Below are 17,950 nucleotides of genomic sequence, written 5' to 3'. Positions count from 1 at the left end.
TGTAAATTATACATCATTTTTGTAATTCTGGTAAACTAGATGGATTGAACATCCGTTCTGAATCCATCCCTCAAACAAGAATGGGTTACGGATTATATACATCGCTGTCCAGATTGTGTGGGTTACCATTACATTCCAAGGATAAAAGTGCGCTTTCTCATCTTGAATGTTATTCCTTTCCCGTGGCGTTCGTTGGTTGATTTTGGGTTTTTTTTTGTTTAAAGTCAGCGAGGAGAACCAGGTCTGAATTCTGACTGGACCTCCGTGCATCAGTTCCGCGAACAGGTTACCTGCACAGTGAAGGATGTGTTATATGGGATCAGAAAATAAAGGAAGAGGCAAATGGAAATGCACGTTTTGGAAAGTACAAGAGAACAGAGGAGATTAAAAACTGAATGGTCGTTTATCAAAAAAGGGGTGAATAATTGTTACGCTTTTTTTTACAAATATTTTAAATTTTATTTGCAATTTCCACATGTACAAGTTGTACATTCATAATATGGGTGATCCAACAAAATACACTCTGGACTCTAAGTTTATAGAACTGTGTTGTAAATCAGAATGTGTAAGCATGCTTGCAAATAATCACAAAACGAATACATTTCTCCAGTCTTCTGTACCACTGGTTTTAAGCTGTATTAAATTTACAATGTGTGTCGATGTTTAATTATTTTTATTCATTATCTGCATCCCTGAAATGATTCTTATTTTTTTCTCTCTCCCACTTTGTAAACTCCAATTTGCTGTATTTAACATTACAAATCACACCTTTGTTTCATTCGGAAATTTTGCAAAGCAAAAAAGATTGAAAATAGAAAAATAAACGCAAAGCAACGTGACATTTACACACGACATAATAAAATATATCACATTTATAAAATTTTAAAATACAAGAAATAAATAAGAAAAAAAAAGAAAATCGCTCATGTGCTGGGTTATACTGTGCAGCGGTTTGGCGTCTGCAGGGATCTGGTGTTTGGAACCGAAAGCGATGGGCGGCCTGTTTCATGAAGTCAATTTATGGTTCAGTAACTTTTTTTAATACACTTTACCGTTCTTCTGCATTTTCTTTGTTTTTAAACTGACCTGTAGAAAGCCGTGTTTTACACACTTGTCGAGCTTAGCTCCAAGAGTTTATGGCACATAATCGATCCCACCCGCCCCCTTAATCACTTCCCCTCCCCCACCCCCCCGCCCCTTCCCCTCTCCCTACCCCCCCACCCGTCCCCAAGTCCTTGAAGGTCCTTTCATTGTAGAGGTACCAATTTGGCTCCGTTATTGAATCTGGCGCTGACAATGGCCAACTCGCCAGTACTTGTGCCGGTGAAAGGACGAGGTGATTTTTGCTCCTTGGTCTGCTTCCCACACGAGACAACTAACTCCGATATTTACAGTATTGCACTTTACTGCGCCTTAAATTGCGTTTCAACGTCAACTCGGGAAATGCTCCGTTGTAACATTTTAAATTCTGCAGCCTACATTTTCTCCCACCAACTCCGACAAGAGGATACGGTCTAGCCTACGCTGTACCCGTGAATTTACAGAGTTTTCATTCCCCACACGCCCCCCCCCCCACCTCCCACCCCTTTTTTTAGAAAGCCCCCCTTTCGATCCACCATGCTGTTTATTCAGTTTTCCTTCGCGTTTTCCCCCTCCACTTAATTGTAAACAATGTAAAAATCGGTCGGAAAATAAGTCTGATTTGCTTTGTGATATTTTCTGTGTGTGTGTGTTGTTTCCGCCAGCTCCACTTCACGAATAAAACGGTTTACTGAAGACCAAAGCTCCCCAATTGTTCAGTAATCGAGTTAAAAGTTCTGCAGTCAATCTCCTCGAGAAACGCCGGGTCCGTGAGAGGCAGAGAGAGAAAAAAAGAGAAGGGAAAAAGAGGGGGGGAATTATATTATTGCTGCTTCCTACGAGAAGATGTCTCGGTTTTTTCTCTTTTAACCCAGTCTTCTGTCACTTTAAGCATTGTTACATAATTCCACGGCTTTACTGGATGAAGTCCAACAGATCTTGTGTTTATTTCTTAATACGTCTGTGTATTTGTTTTTTTTTCTCTCTGTGCAACACATAGTCCTTCAACACCTGGAATAGCAACATCTGACACCTGGTGGTGACCAAAACAGTAAAGCTAACCTTCTGTTTTATTAGTATTTATACATAGAGAGGGGGGGGGGGGGGGGGACGCTTGTTGTTCAGATGGAGACCTGCCCCAGGCGGGTCACTTTCGCGGTCAGCCTCTTTGTTCCTTCGGGAAAAAACAAACCGGATAGATTGAAATCTCGAGACCACCGAGTTGAGTGGCAGCAGAGACAAGTCTTCAGTTTCCTCCAGAGCGGGGGGGAAAAAATAGCCGGACTAAAGAAACTCACAAGGTGGCAATAATCATCTCAGCAACTTCACGGATCTAAAATGATGCCTGTGTTATGCACACACCTCTACATTAGGCGTACGCACAGGTGTATTTACAGATATCAGTACAAGTGTGTGACAGTGCGGGCTTCGACCCCGGTTAAAAAAAAATGGTCATTTTACCGTTTCCCAAACCAGCCAGGTAGATTGTACTTTTTTCTTCACTCTGATGCCTGCTTATCGCTCTAGAATTCTGATTTGGGAAGGTTTTGGCTTCCTTGAGGTGGTCTCGCACAGTGAGACGCTGAGTTGGATGTTCGTGTTTAAATTTGATGTAGGTGCTTGTGAGTTTTGAATTGTTAGAAGTGCTCTTGAAACCCTGGCAAGGTGGTGTTGCTGCTGCCGCTGCCACTGTTGTTGCTGCCAGTGGGGGACTCTGGCACCTGCATCATGTAGTGCAGCTGTTGGTATTGGTAGAGGAGTTTCTGGAACTGGCACGTTTGGCACTGCTGCCCGGGGCTGCAGTGAGGGTGCTGCTCTTGGTGCGGGGGCTGCTGCAGGAGGTGGGGAGGGCCCGCGTCCGCTGATTGTCAGAGACCCAGGGCCTCGGCGTGCTTCCGGGCTTTGAGCCGCAGGTCGGCGATGCTCGAGTTCTTGCTGCTGGTCTTGACGGCGGCGGCGGCTGCGGCGGCGGCGGCGGCGGACGCCGACTCGGCGATCGAGGCGATCTGCAGGCCGAAGGGGGGAGGGGGGAACATCAGGTAGGGCGCATGGGCCGCCAGGTGGTGGTGGAGGTGCGAGTGTGCGTGTGCCACTCCGTCCAGCTGTAACTGCGCCTGAACCTGCAACAAGCACCGGAAAATAGGGACTTAGACACTCCACTGACAAGAGGACAAAATTTAACGCGCTATATAAATAATAAGTAAAAGGAATTGACTGCTGGACGCTGGAATCTGAAACCAAAAGAGAAAATGCTGGGAAATCTCAGCGGGTCTGGCAGCGTCTGCAAGGAGAGAAAAGAGCTGACGTTTCGAGTCCAGATCACCCTCTCCAAGTGAAGTATTCCGTCAGGGTAAAGCTAGCAATAATACATCGGGTGGCACAGTGGTTAGCACTGCCGCCTCACAGCGCCAGGGACTCAGGTTCAATTCCTGGCTTGGGTCACTGTCTCTGTGGAGTTTGCACATTCTCCCCGTGTCTGCGTGGGTTTGCTCCCACAGTCTGAAAGACGTGTTGGTTAGATGCATTGGTCATGTTAAATTCTCTCTCAATGTACCCGAACAGGTGCTGGAGTGTGGCGACCAGGGGATTTTCACACTAACTTCATTGAAATGTTAATTTCAGCCTATTTGTGACTGATAAATAAAATTTAATTTTAAAAATCTTTCATTCTTGAAGTTTTTTTAAAAAAAAATTAAACTTTCTCGTAACGTTCTCTTTAAATCCCTCACAGAGTTGTTGATCTTTCTTTGCACCCAGCTGTGAGTGTAACACTATATTCTACACCCTCTCTTTTCCTTCTCCTCTATGTACACTATGAACGGTATGCTTTGTCTGTAGCAGTGCATAAGAAACAATACTTTCCACTGTATCCCAATACATGTGACAACAATAAATCAATTCAAATCAGATCAAAAATAATTGAACCCTGCAGACAAATTTGCAACTGCCCCCTTTTCTTGGGTGACATTCATTATTGCTCACCATCCCCATCATAAGAATACCAATAAAAATGATAGGAATTGCAGGTGAGCATATGAGACTTGTCTGAAATATCACATTCCCCTCCTGATGCTATTTATATGTTTTACTCCATGTAATGGCACAGTGGCACAATGGTTAGCACTGCTGCCTCACAGCACCAGGGACCTGGGTTAAATTCCGACACTGCCTGTGGGAAGTTTGCACATTCTCCCCGTGTCTGCATGGCTTTTCTCTGCGTGGTCCCGTTTCCTCCCAAAGTCCAAAGATGTGTGGGCTAGGTTGATTGGCCATGCTAAATTGTCCCTAATTTCAGGGGGATTAGCAGGGTAAGTATGTAGGATTACGGAAATAGGGCCTGGTTGGGATTATGGTCGGTGCAGTCTCGATGGGCTGAATGGTCTCCTTCTGCACTGTAGGGATTCTATGATCGTTAAGGCATTCACAGTCACTTCATTGCAGTGTTAATGTAAGACTACTTGCGACACTAAAAAATAAACGTAAAAAAAAGTTACAAAGCCAATGCTCAGAATGGACCAGGCAAATCATTCCTTGCTCACTCCAGAAACCAAATTCAAAACGCAATTGAATCAGATTCGAGATCCCCTACAAGATAGACAAACAGGATGCAAGCTGACAAGATGAGGTACTGCACCCCACCCCGGGCTTGATCTGTTTAAAGTTTATTTATTAATCACAAGTAGGCTTACATTAACATTGCAGTAAAGTTACTGTGAAAATCCCCAAGTCGTCACACTCGGACGCCTGTTCGGATGCATTGAGGGAGACCTTAGGAGAACGGGACCAATGTTCCTTCACACACACTCCGCTTAAAGGGATGCAGTAGTATTCTGCGCAAGTAACCTCTGTCCCCCACCCCCCAACCCTTCCCTAAAAAGCACCCTTTTAAAACACCAATTTAGACAAGTAAAAATCAGCTAAATAGACTTACATTAGCATTACGGATGATTGATGGAGGGAGATAACTATCGACAGCGCGATAATTTAGGCAAAGCATTAAGTACGTTCTGCTTTTGTAGCAGTGATTATTAGCCCCTTATGTCGAACAGGCATTTGATTCTGTATCTAATGTCTGGTAGGTGGAGGGGGAAGGGGGGTGGGGAGCGCTTGGTGGAATGAAATTTCCCGGAAAGAAAAGTGAGTGGCAACTTTTGGCAAGTCGGAATGCCCCCGGGGCAGTTTGTTAATGTAAACTTCACCATGCAATGTAAATTCCTACAGAATGTTACACAATCTTCCTAAAGCCGGTCCGGAGATAGGCATACCTGATCCCGCTCTATGGCCGGCTGTCATTCGCTCCAATTACACGGAAGTCTGGATCTAATCATAATCGTGACCCAAGGAAAATGTATTCTTGTGTATGTTGTTTTTGGTTCCTTCCTGCCAAACTACTTATAGCCATTCGCTTACATTAAGCTTCATGAGAAATTAATTGCAAGCACAATTTTTTTCGCCATTTTTTTGTGGGGGTGGTGGGTGAGGGGGTGGGAGGAGGTTGAAATAGCATTCTCTTTTTTTTTGTTTTTGAAGGAAATTGCCCGTTTCCGCCGATGGAGTTACCAGTAACTCCAGCGAAGGGAGGGAGAGGGGGGGTTGGGAGCGTGGGGGGCGGGTGAGTTAGCGGCGATGCTGGTGGGGCGGACGGCGGAGCTTTCGTTAACCGTGGGACGCCTGAAGGGGTGACTCTGACCCTGTTAATGGGTGAGCATTTCAAAATCTTGCAAAGCCGAAAGGAGGCAAAGTGGAGCAATTTGGTGGGGGGGGGGGGTGCAGAAAAGGCCCGGCCGAGATGCCCCACACCATCATAACGACGCGGGTATCTCCTGCGATTTTCCGCTTGTTGGATCAGGAGGAATTGTGTGCGCAGATGATGGGCTGCTTAGAGAACAGCATGAAATAAACCCGACCGGGAGAGGCTACTTGCTGCCTCTGGTCACTCAAATCTGCTAGGCTGCAATTTCCCCTACCCACCCACTGTAGCATGAAGTATTACAGTGGGTCTACTGGTTAAACGCACTAAACTCATCCACCGCCACGTTACACGATGCACTCGGAATAACAGTTAAAATGCAACACCTGTTGGAAAGGCATCCGTAGTGCTCCCATGTTCACGTATGGGGCAACGCGACAGGCGTCTAAATGGCTTCCTGTTCCTAGTATTACTCCTGGCAAAAAAAAAGAATGGCAGAGAGAAATAATATTAAGACAAGGTCATTTGGAATGTATGCAGATTCTGGGGAGATGGAGGGGAGTTGGGGGAGATTCTCTCCCATTTACAATGAAATGATTTTGTGACACCCAATGTACGGTCTCCCCGTCATTAGAATCAAGCCCGCCTGTGCAATAAAACACGGCCGCCAAGGTTATTACATTTCTCAAAGACATAATTTGCCAATTACTCGACTTTTTAAGCAGTTCTGCCGGTGGGTACAATTCGGAGGGAGCATTGTACACAAAATATACACAGGGTCCTATTCATCCAACGGTGTGCTTGTTAGAGGTGGGGGGGGGGAACACCGTGTTAAAGGGGGAGGAGGGGAGTAGGTCAGCAAATGAGGGATCATATTTTTAAAAGAAGCAGGGTCACAGTGCGGCAAATTAAATCCATATTTATTTCCTGCGTGTACTCCAGTCAGTGTTTCCATGTTCTGGGAGTCTTTAGTCAGAATGTCTCCCTTTTCGCTTCTTTGTGAAGTTATGAAACTTAATCCAAAAATTGAGAAAGGTGTCCTCTGCTGAGGGTGTGGCGGGGGAGGGGTGGGGTTGGGGTATTGTAGGTGGGGACGAATAATACCTTTATGCATTTGATTTTCTTGTTTTCGACACTTGGCTCGTCTGTTTTGAAACCAAACCTAAGGAGAAAGAGAAAGGGAGAGGGGTGGAGGGGGGGGAGAAAGAGAAAAGGTGTTAAAATCGGGTCTGGGAGACGAATCGATCAACTTTAACCCTGACTGGCTTTGTCGGGCTGTGGAAAGACAAGTGGGCCGCGCTCTTGTCTCTAATGTAATAACGGTGAATCGCTGTTACATGCCTGACGTCCTTGTCAGTAAACCCGCCTTTCAGAGAAAGACAGAGAGAGAAACAACGACCGGCATATATTAACTGGTTGTTTTTTTTTGGTGTTGGCGGGGGGGGGAGAGAAGCAGAAAGCGGGTAAATAAACAATTGTCCGTTTCGCCCAAGCGGAGAGAGGCGGCAGAAAGTTCACTTCTGCCCTGTAACAGCCGCAGCTTCAACTGTTACCAGGCAGGAGATGGGCAAAACACCCTTGCCTCAGCCAATCCTGATAACATCCCGGGCAAAAAAATAAATAAATCCATCCTTTGATCTCTGCAACATTTGCCGAACGATCACGCGGTTAATTAATATTAATTGCATTTCCTAGATCAAATATACCTTGAAGCTCTCTTTAATTGCTTTAATAATGGTCATTTGAAATCGTATAATTAGTGAACAGAGGAACTTCAAACGGCATTGTTTAATTACCCCAGATACCTCGGCAATACTCTGTAGTGTGATCTGAGCTCATTGAAGCGGGTTCTCTGTTTAAAGTATGGATTAGGATTTAATTGTCAATGTAAATACGGGAGCAACGTAATGATTTTTCCTCGCTGCCATTATTGCTTCCTGTTAACCGGATAAAATGTGAACACCTTTTAGTTTCAAGTGCCCTGGGTGAGTTATAAAATCCACTGCAAGTTGCTTGGCATCCCACCATCTCCTGAAACGTCGAATCGTAATTCAGTTATGGGAAACCCAAGGACTTTACAGCACACTCCAATTTTATTTTATTTTTCTGTGTATAGTTTAACCTCGAAACGGGTTATTGGGGGCGATCTACGCCCACTAGGCACGGTAGCAGGGCGGTTAAACACTGCTGCCTCACAGGTTCGATTCCTGGGTTTACACGTTCTCCCCGTGTCTGAGTGGGTTTCCTCCGGTTTCCCCCCACAATCCGAAAGTCTGTGCTGGTTAGGTGAAATGGCCTTGCTAAATTCTCCCTCAGTGTACCCGACCAGTGTGGCGACTGGGGGATTTTCGCTGTAACTTCATTGCAGTGTTAATGTAAGCCTGCTTCTGACACTAATCAATAAACTTTAAAAAAAAACTTAGACAGCCGCTCCTAACTCAACCCGGACCAGGCGAAATGGGCAGTGAGGGTATGGGTGAAACCGCTATGAAATTGACGGGAAATGAGTTGAGGCTGGACAATCGGGGGCTTTTTTTACAAAATAAAAAAGCTCCTGGCGACACAGGGAAATAAATCACAATAAATGAAATGACCCGGATTCGAGCAATCCTGCAGGAGGGGGAGGAGGTAGTTCAATGTGTCCCCAGCGGATTTACGAAACAAAACAGAATAAAAGTTAAGGGAAAGTTTGAAATAAAATGGCATCCGCTGAAAATGAAACTTTTAAAGCAACACATTAACACATCGGGGACTGAAGGGAGCTTTCTGACCTCGAAGTGGGGGCGGCTGTAATGTATATAACGGGGAATAATAATCGGATGATGGAGTTGTCGGCGGAAACCATTGGGTTAAATCTCGGGAGATGGTCAGATCAATTACAATTAGTGCCCAAATGTCGATTCCAAATATGTTAAGTTAAAACAACTACATTGTTTTCTGCCGCTTTACACAATCAATTCTTTATTAAGCACGGCTAAATGCTGCGCTCTGGAAAGGGTGGTAATATGATTTCTTTTTGATTTCCATTAGCTACAGTGAATAATGACATTTAATTTAGACCTGCGCCATAAACGAAAATATATTATGTGTAATTGAATTACCGGCTGCCCCTTACTGCTCTCATAAGTTTAAATTACCCAGTGACAGATGCCTGGTGTGCGCCGCCGAACCAAGCAGGTTAATAACACCTAGATCCACCACAATCACTCCGATTTAGTTAACATAGATTTTTGTTGTTGCTGCTGCTGCTGTCCTCCCCACCTCCCCCCCCCCACTCCCCCCTACCCATTTTCCACATCTGAAGTACCCCCTCTCTGCATCCAGAGAGCTAATGATTGAATCAATTCCTAAACATCACTTTTATTATAAGCTCCAGGACACAGGAAGATTCTGTTACTCCGAGTGCCCAGCGCACTGACGGCCCAGAACAGTTGCTGTCTGGTGCCAAGGAAGGTTCCCGTGTTGCTAAATATTACACCGGGGGTCGCTGCGCTGACCTCCCCCGCTTGACCTGAGGCTGGAAACGCCGCCACTAATAAGCGCTGTATCCACGTAGCCCTGCTCAGTTGTCTCCCTGTGTCCAATCTCCCCTCCATCCATCTCCCCCTATCCATCTCCCTCCACTTGTTTCTCCATTTGTCCCGGCGCAGGCATCATCCCCTCGAGATTTCGATTTAAAACGCAATTTGGACGGAAGATAATGCGTTTCTGGCGAGGCGCGCATCTTACAGGATGTGTACACTTCCCATGGAGGAGCAATCTGCCAGATGCATATGTGCTTGGCTCAGATGGTCCCGCCTTTAAAGAATCTTAACTTTAATCATTCCTAACCTCCAAGACACCATATAAAAAAAATTATTCTGCCCGAAGACTGAATTCAGATTCTTATTTCGCTAGCTAGCTCGCATTTCTGATGGGTGGACTTTGGTATCTGGGCCTTCAAACTCTTCATAGATCTTTAAACCAGATTTATTTGTTTAAAATCAATTTCTTACAAATGTGTTTTATCGCTTGGGACCTGACCCTGAGGCAGGCTCTTGAGATCTTCAGATAAGTGCAACTATTTTCAAATAAACATAACTCAGATTTATGTTTGGATCCCTCTGTTTTGAATTGGAAGCACTGAGAGTAAATAAATTGTGGCGAGTGGGTTATCAACAGATCCGGTGATCTGTGTACAGAGAAATACACAACTCCCTTATTTATCTTTTACCTGAATTCCCGCTTCGCCGGCTGTGTGTTTTATTCCATTCTAAAAGTTACAAAGCCAAGGCTCAGAGTGGACTGGGCAATCCCAAATCCATCCCTTGCTCCAAAAATCTAATTCAAAATCCAATGGAATCCAATTCAAGATCCTCATAAAACAAGAAGAAAGCTGACAAGATAAAGTTTTACACTCCATCCAGGGCTTGTTCTGACGCTTGATCCTAGCCTAAAAGGCCGAGAAGCGAATAAGTAATATTTATTAATTAGGCACAAGTAGTCTCACATTAACACTGCAGTGAAGTTACTGTGAAAATCCCCTAGTCGCCACACTCCGGCGCCTGTTCAGGTACAATTGAGGGAAAATTTGGCATGACCAATTCACCTTACATCTTTTAGACGATGGGAGGAAACAGAAGCAATCCGGAGGGAAACCCACTTAGACAGGGGGGAGGATGTGTATACTCCGCACTGACAGTGTGCGGGAATCGAACTCGGGTCCCTGACGCTCTGAGGCAGCAGTGCTAACCACCATGTCGCCCAGGGACAAGTTTGTTTCAGGATTTAATGACTGCAAAATTTCAGTGCTAACTGGTGTTGTGTACATTTTAACGCCACGGCGCTTTAATCTCCTCTCAGTGAATGGGCCTCACCTGCACCCTAGCTTCAGACAGCCCCAGCCTCTGGCTCAGCTCCTCTCTCATGAAGGCGTCCGGGTAGTGGGTCTCGTCGAAGAGTCGCTCCAGTTCATTCAGCTGCTCCAGTGTGAAATTCGTCCTGCTCCTCCTCTGCTTTAACTTGGTCTGACCGTCCTCGTCCTCTGATTTCACGTCCTCCCTCTTCTCTTTACATTCATAAATGCCTGCAACAGACCAATGTCATCCCGTGAGTCGGGACCGGCACGTAGGCACAGAACCTGTATCCATTCTGAACTTCCGAAAGTGAGACACAACTCCCAGCATTTTGTAATTTCCACCGCACAGCCCCAATCCACTTTAAAAAGTGCAATTAACTTTAGCCATTACTGATGTGACCATTCTCGAATGATGTCCCACTTCACGCCCAGAGATGTTTAGAGAAGCTTGCGTTCAAGTGTAAACCCTTATCAGTTCCCAACGGAAAATTACTTGTCCTTTGACAATAGACTTGGTCACCTAGAGAAATAAAGCCACACTGTCCCCTTCTCCACTTATAAATCATTAAACATTCGTTATTGTTAAAAAAAAACACTTTTCTTTCTGAATTATGGGAGCATCCGAAAATCTTGCGTGAATCTTTATCCGGTATTGTCTTCTGACTGATCTGATTTTGGTTTTTTTATCCTCTCCTCTCTCTCTGGATCTGAGTCACACAAGGGCCTACAAAAAGGATATGTTTTATATATATATAAAAAAGGGTCTTGTTGCCTTTTAGATTGACTGGGGGGAGGGGGTGCTGGATGGGGGGAAGGGGGGGTCTATCACCTATAAAATGTCTCGCTGACATTTTATTCCTGCAAGAACAAAGCGGCACAGACAAGCAAACTCTATGTTCCAATTAAAGGAGCACAAACAAGTGTGAAGATTTGCCTTGTTTTTTCTCTCTCGCGCCTGTCATTACCCGCACAACGCAATCTTTGATCACTGTTAGTGCCAAACGATATTTGTATTTCAGTCTCTTCTACAAGACGAACGCTTCCAACTGCCAAACACTGTCAGACTGCTGAATTCTAATAGCCAGAGATAGCGGGATTTTTTTCCCCCCACCATCTCCTGTTTGTTTTGTATCATGTCTATATCACACAGCAGACGTTGCCTGGACAATCGACACAGGCCTGTCTTTTTTTAAAAAAAATAATAAATGAGCGATCATTATCCATCATTTGTACCCCACTGCCAACTAACTGCCTTGTTTTCACTGGAATTTGGGCCAGTTTTTACCGACCATTTAGCTGTTGCATGTACCGATTTCAGATGTGCTTGTCGTTACCCAATTGACGGACTCCTGCCCGGCAAATAAAATGGGACAGGCCGTTTACAGTTATACTCTATTAGCTGCCCATTTTTTTTTGGGGGGGGGGGGACATGTAACCGTGTTCGCATTTGCAAATTCCACTGAAGGCTTCGTCTCATTGGGAAAACTTTCCAGTGTTGTTTATAAACCCTCATCTTTTCAAATGTAAATATAATCACTGTGTGCAAATAAACCGAGATTGACCGTGCTACCTTTTTTTATTGTAAACAGCTGCATTGTGACCAGAAAGACAATGTGGTAAACACCGTTTTCTTTCAAGACGGTTTCAGCCTCTCTCCTCTAAATCTCTTCCGCAAAATTTACTGTTGAGGTATTAATTTTAAATATTGACTGAGTGGAAAATTTGAGATCCGGTCGCCACAAATTCTAAAATACCTGTAATGTCAACAGTATAATGCATCCTTCAGATAATTTATCTGGGTATTATATATTGCACATGTTACCTCTCTCTGTCTATCTCTCTCAATATTAAATTCTGATAAATCCGGAGATGGATGTGTTGAGTAGGAATTTCCAGAAATATTATCCAGTGTCAGCAGATATATATTTAATACCAAACGAATTTAAGAAGTTCATATTTATTTATTGGAGTGGGGTTGAGGCTTAAAAGTGGATCGAGCGGGAGAGAGGAAAACGGCTTCCTTGTCAATAAAATAGCTAGAACTTACTAATGGTGTTTTGTTTTGTGTTTAAATTTAGCTGGGAGGTGAGAATCACGAAAGTGAAATCTGTGTCATAAGAAATGCTTTGATCTTTCAATATCCTGTCTTGCCAAGGCCCCGTGTTTATTTAACCCCAGGTTTTCCATAACGATGTTAAGGTGGGGAGGAGGGGAGGGGGGAATGAAATCCGAGACCATTACAAATGAATGTGCTCCGAGTCTTCCCTGAACTATATGAATTATAATAAGGCACCCTCTTTACAGCGATGGAGATCGCCTCGCCTATTTAAAATCTCCCCGAGACTGCTATTCATTCGATCATCGCAGGTAATTACATTAGGAGAAAGACTTCGCGCCATCATTTCTTCTTAAGTCACTGTCTGAATTCTGAGCAGACATGAATAGCAATAAAAAAAAGCGCCAGTACATTCTGTTATTGCCTTCAATTGAATAAAACTGAAATATTAATATAGAGATGGGACATAATGAATCTGGCGCACAATTCCTCACACATTTAAATGCCCCATTTAGCACCCAGGATCTCAATCTTATCACATAATCACCGGCATGGGTATTTCTTTTTAGAAAGAAGAGTATTTATTGTCTGCACACCCTGCACCTTAACTGATGACATTCGATATCGGTGGTAGACTTTACAGAGTTAAAATATAATTTATATATGTATATGTATATAAACAATGATTTAAATGACTGCTACCTTGGGAATATGGGAGCCGTGTGAAGTAATTGAATCTTAGAAGGCAACTGTTTACAATGCTGGCCAGTCTTTTGTAGGGTATGCGTTTCCCAACACGTTATTGAACCGTGTGCACTCGGCGTAAAGATTGTGCTTTTTAATTGCATCCCTGATCTAATTCGAACAACAAGCGTGTTATTTCCCCCGGCTTGAGTTCGATTCCTTGCGATTTTAAGATTTAAACCGGCCACAATCCCCCCCCCCCTCTCCCCACTTGCTACATCGAAAACTGCGATGAAATGATTATTTGGACATCGCTCGTTCCAATCGATTTTTTGCCAGCGATTCCGGCAAAAGCTGGGATTTCCGCGCGGCTGTGAAACACGAGCGGTTTCCAGGGATAAGGTTTTCCTCTCTCTCTCTCCCCTCTCTCTCTCTCTCACTCAGCCTTTGCCGTTCCCTGCACTTTGGGCCAGAGCGCTTGTTTGTTTTACAGAACATCAGCGACTGGGTGGAGAGAGATACACACCGGAAAGAAGGTCTAAACTCGCCCTCCCCCCATACATTGTACTTCTGAACAGTTCCTATCCCTGATAATATGGGGTGGTAAAGATGGGGAGTTGGGGGGTGGAGGGGACGGTAGCCCCCACACCATCCCAATATTTGTTCAACTCCTTCCATTTGCCTCCAGCGTTTAGGCGAAGAATCCAGTTCCTTGCCCTCTCCCGAATGCATTGGAAGCGAACTTTTCTCTGCGGGGGCCCTGAGTGGATGAGAAAGAGGTGTTGTGCAGAATCGATTTCCGATGGTTCCTGTCTCAGGCCTTGGGTATAGGCCGAAGCAAAAACGCTTCCTGTCTTTTCAAGCCCGCAAGTTATGGGAATGAGATGGAGCGGCCGTGTGTGCATGCATCCACCGATACATTTATATCTGTGTACGCGTATGTTTGTATGTACAAGTATAACAGACACTCACTCAACGCCGCTTACCTTCAGAAGTTCTGGCCGAATTTAATTCTTTCACTTTCTCATTCTCGTTCTCCACATCCTTGTAAATGTGCGTTGGGCAATGGCTGGTGTCAGTGATATCCTGACAACTAGAATCCGAGCCACTCAGCTCCCTGCTCCGGGCTAAGCCACTCTCCAAAACTTCCCGATATGTGATCGCCTCTTTCTTATCCTTGTTTTTCTGCTCGAAGGATTTGGAAACGAACGCCGTCAGTTCTTCCATGACTAAAGGCTCGCTCGATCCCTGCCTTTTTTTTCGCTCAAACAGGCTCCGAGCCAGCAGAGAGAGGGAAAAGAATCCACTCCCCCCACCCCCCCACCCACCCACCTTTTCCCTCCTTCTTCCCCGATGTGTCTATAATGATGTCTCGTTCTCCTGCTGGTCACCTTGTTACATGATGTTGGAAGGGGTTGGTGGCGGAGGGAGATCGGCCCTGGTGTTATGTGTTACTATTTGAGATCAGAGTATTTATACTTGGCGACCAGAGCCCTCCCCCCACTTTCCTTCCATCTTCTCGGCAATTATTCAGTCGAATACGTCTCAAACGCGTGGATCTTACAACCTGTGCAACTCCTCCACCTCCTCCTCCTCCTTCCCCCACTGTTCTGTCTCTCCCCCTCTCTCTCTCGCTAATCCAGTAACCGGATAGGATTCTTTTAATTTAATTACCATCCTATTATTGCAACTCCCCCCCACCCCCCACCCCATTACTTGGCTAAACACTCGGGACGTGTGGCAAACTGTTTACACAAGGAACGGCTGGAAGTCCGCCGGGTTCGGCGGGAGCGAATCAAACTTTAACTCGCCCGCGATTGCAGAATGGTGATGGGGACAAAATAGGTGAACTGGAAACAAAACAAAAGGTGCAAAAATGCTTCAACCACCAGGCTGACGAATACACATCGCGGATGCCAGAGTTACTGGGCGCCTTTGATGTCAGTTATTTTACAAAACAAATGCTACATTGTTGACACAATCACGACAGATATAAATACAACACGATTGTGTAGGAATATATAGTGTATAATATTCAACACTTCTACTACAGAGTTATGTAAGAATATACATTGTAATATTTGACACTCCAATTACACAATTATGTGAGAATATACATTGTAATATTCCACACTGCTATTACACAGTTATGTAAGAATATACAGTGTATAATATTCGACACTCCAATTTCACAGTTCTGTAAAAATATACATTGTATAATATTCGACATACCAATTTCAGTTGTATAAGAATATACATTGTAATATTTGACATTCCAGTTACATGATTGTGTAAGAATATACATTGTAATATTGACAGTCCAATTACACAATTGTGTAAGAATATACAATGTAATATTGACACTCCAATTACATAATTGTGTAAGAATATACATTGTAATATTGACACTCCAATTACACAACTGTGTAAGAATATACAATGTAATATTGACACTTCAATTACACGATTGTGTAAGAATATACATTGTAACATTGACACTCCAATTGCACAGTTGTGTAAGAATATACATTCTAATATTGACAGTCCAATTACACAGTTGTGTAAGAATATATATTGTAATATTTGACACTCCAATTACATAATTGTGTAAGACTGTACATTGTAATACTGACACTCCAATTACACAGTTGTGTAAGAATATACAATGTAATATTTGACACTCCAATTACACAATTGTGTAAGAATATACAATGTAATATTTGACACTCCAATTGCACAGTTGTGTAAGAATATACAATGTAATATTTGACACTCCAATTGTACAGTTGTGTAAGAATATACATTCTAATATTGACAGTCCAATTACACAGTTGTGTAAGAGTATACATTGTAATATTCGACACACCAATTTCACAGTTGTGTAAGAATATACGTTGTGTAATATTCGACACTCCAATTACACAATTGTATACAAATATGCACTGTATAATATTCGACATTCAATTACAAATTATTTTGCCCCAGCATTTATTTTAACTTCTGGCTTATTGCAATTCAATTGGAAGTTTTCTAATGTGTACGATCAAAATAGTTATAGTTTTTAATTATATATAATATATAGAGATTAAGTCATATCACTGGTTAGTTAATCTTATAAATAAGTTAAGGGCGACTACTAGTTGTAACAAATGTAAGGCAGGTTCTGGTTTGAGAATATGTGAATCTCTGTATTATCACATATTTTACAGGGACAGAAATCTCCAAATGAAACGACCATCTCATGTAATTATCATTTTTTTTGTCTTGGCGAATTACATTGGTTTTGTACTTGGAATTTGCGCACTATCCAAAAAAAGGGTTACGATGAATCAAATGTTGCTCACACTAAAAGCGTTGTTATTGAGATAATTAAGAAGCGCTCTCAATGTTGCCGAGATATCACAACATGAATTTTAGCATATTATACAGGTGGGGGCGGGGGGCGGAATGCATCATTGGTACCTTTTACAATTACTGATCTTGACATTTATTGCATTGCTTCATCTATATGTCACCTCCGATATGGATTTCTTTTTAAAAGTGACATGCAATGAAGTCCTTAATTCAATATGCGCGCAAATGAACAAATGATCCAGCCAGAGTTTGTCCTTTCTCACTGTTAGGGGAATGTCGCCCATCTCCAAACAATGGAATGTAACCGGGTGAAATCTGTGTGCTTTCATAACACCCACCAAATTGACTCGATCAAGGCTGCATATGTGGGAGTAGGAGTGTGGGGTGGGAGCGGGGGTGGGAGAGGGGGTGGGGGTTGTAGGCTTATAAGAGATGGGTCCCTGAAAAGCCCGCTTTCCAGTGTGCCACCAGATTCCAACCCCACCACCCCCCACGACCACCACCACCCCCCACACACACACCCCTTTTCACAGTTGTGTAAGAAGGTCGCTCACGGTCACCGTATGATCAAGACTATCTGCAACCCAATTGGTGTCCCCTCATCGCACCTATTATTCCAAGGGGGAAATTGATCTGAAATTGCATTGGAAATTGTGGTTTCAAACACCAAATCAATAAAGCCCTTTTAAAAAGTGAAGATTGCTGGGGGTTTTTTTTGTTAAATCTCCTAATGCGTTTTGTTTCATTAATTGGGAAGTACTGGATACAGGGGTCTCAACCTTTCCCCAACATCTGTCCTTCCAAATTACACATCTGATCAGTTACACGCGAATTTCCACTGTTATCGGCAGCGTTCAGGAATAAGCAGCCCTTTTAGCAAGTCACAACGTATTACTGTCCTGGGAGGAATGGAGAAAATTTGGTCTTAAGCAGGTCCTCCTTGTGCTGGGGGTGTTTTCCCGCACGGAAATTGTTCCAGTGAATTCCGCTACATTTCTGCTGCCGGCTGTGAGTCCCAGGCTGCCAACCATTCCAGTTAATAGACACCGCTAGCTGGTAGGGCTTGTATAGCAATGCTTTTCTAGAACTTGTACTGTTTGCACTGACCCTCACAGGAGTGCCTCTGGTTGAAAGGACAGAAGGACGAGACAGAGAGGGGGAGAGGGGGGAAACGGGAGGGGAGGGGGTCACAGTTATTTTGGAACTAGAGTTTGCAATGGAATTTCAGACGCTTGAAACTGAGGGCTGA

General features: G+C 43.8%; 1 protein-coding gene across 1 annotated transcript; it reads right to left on the bottom strand.

Moving 5' to 3' along the window:
• Nucleotides 1-2,193: 2,193 nt before the first annotated feature.
• Nucleotides 2,194-14,633, bottom strand: shox (shox homeobox). The gene is made up of 5 exons (XM_080197974.1): nucleotides 14,334-14,633; nucleotides 10,627-10,835; nucleotides 6,875-6,932; nucleotides 6,157-6,245; nucleotides 2,194-3,200 (listed from the first exon to the last, which is right to left on the bottom strand). The coding sequence occupies exons 1-5, from the start codon at nucleotides 14,572-14,574 to the stop codon at nucleotides 2,949-2,951; spliced, it is 849 nt and encodes a 282-aa protein (XP_080054100.1). The 5' UTR covers nucleotides 14,575-14,633; the 3' UTR covers nucleotides 2,194-2,948.
• Nucleotides 14,634-17,950: the final 3,317 nt, after the last annotated feature.

This window comes from Carcharhinus amblyrhynchos, chromosome 10 (assembly GCF_965287045.1).
Source record: "Carcharhinus amblyrhynchos chromosome 10, sCarAmb.v2.hapA, whole genome shotgun sequence".
Taxonomy (NCBI): Eukaryota; Metazoa; Chordata; class Chondrichthyes; order Carcharhiniformes; family Carcharhinidae; genus Carcharhinus; species Carcharhinus amblyrhynchos.
The sequence above is the reverse complement of the archived record's forward strand: the minus strand, read 5'-3'. Positions and strand labels throughout refer to the sequence as shown.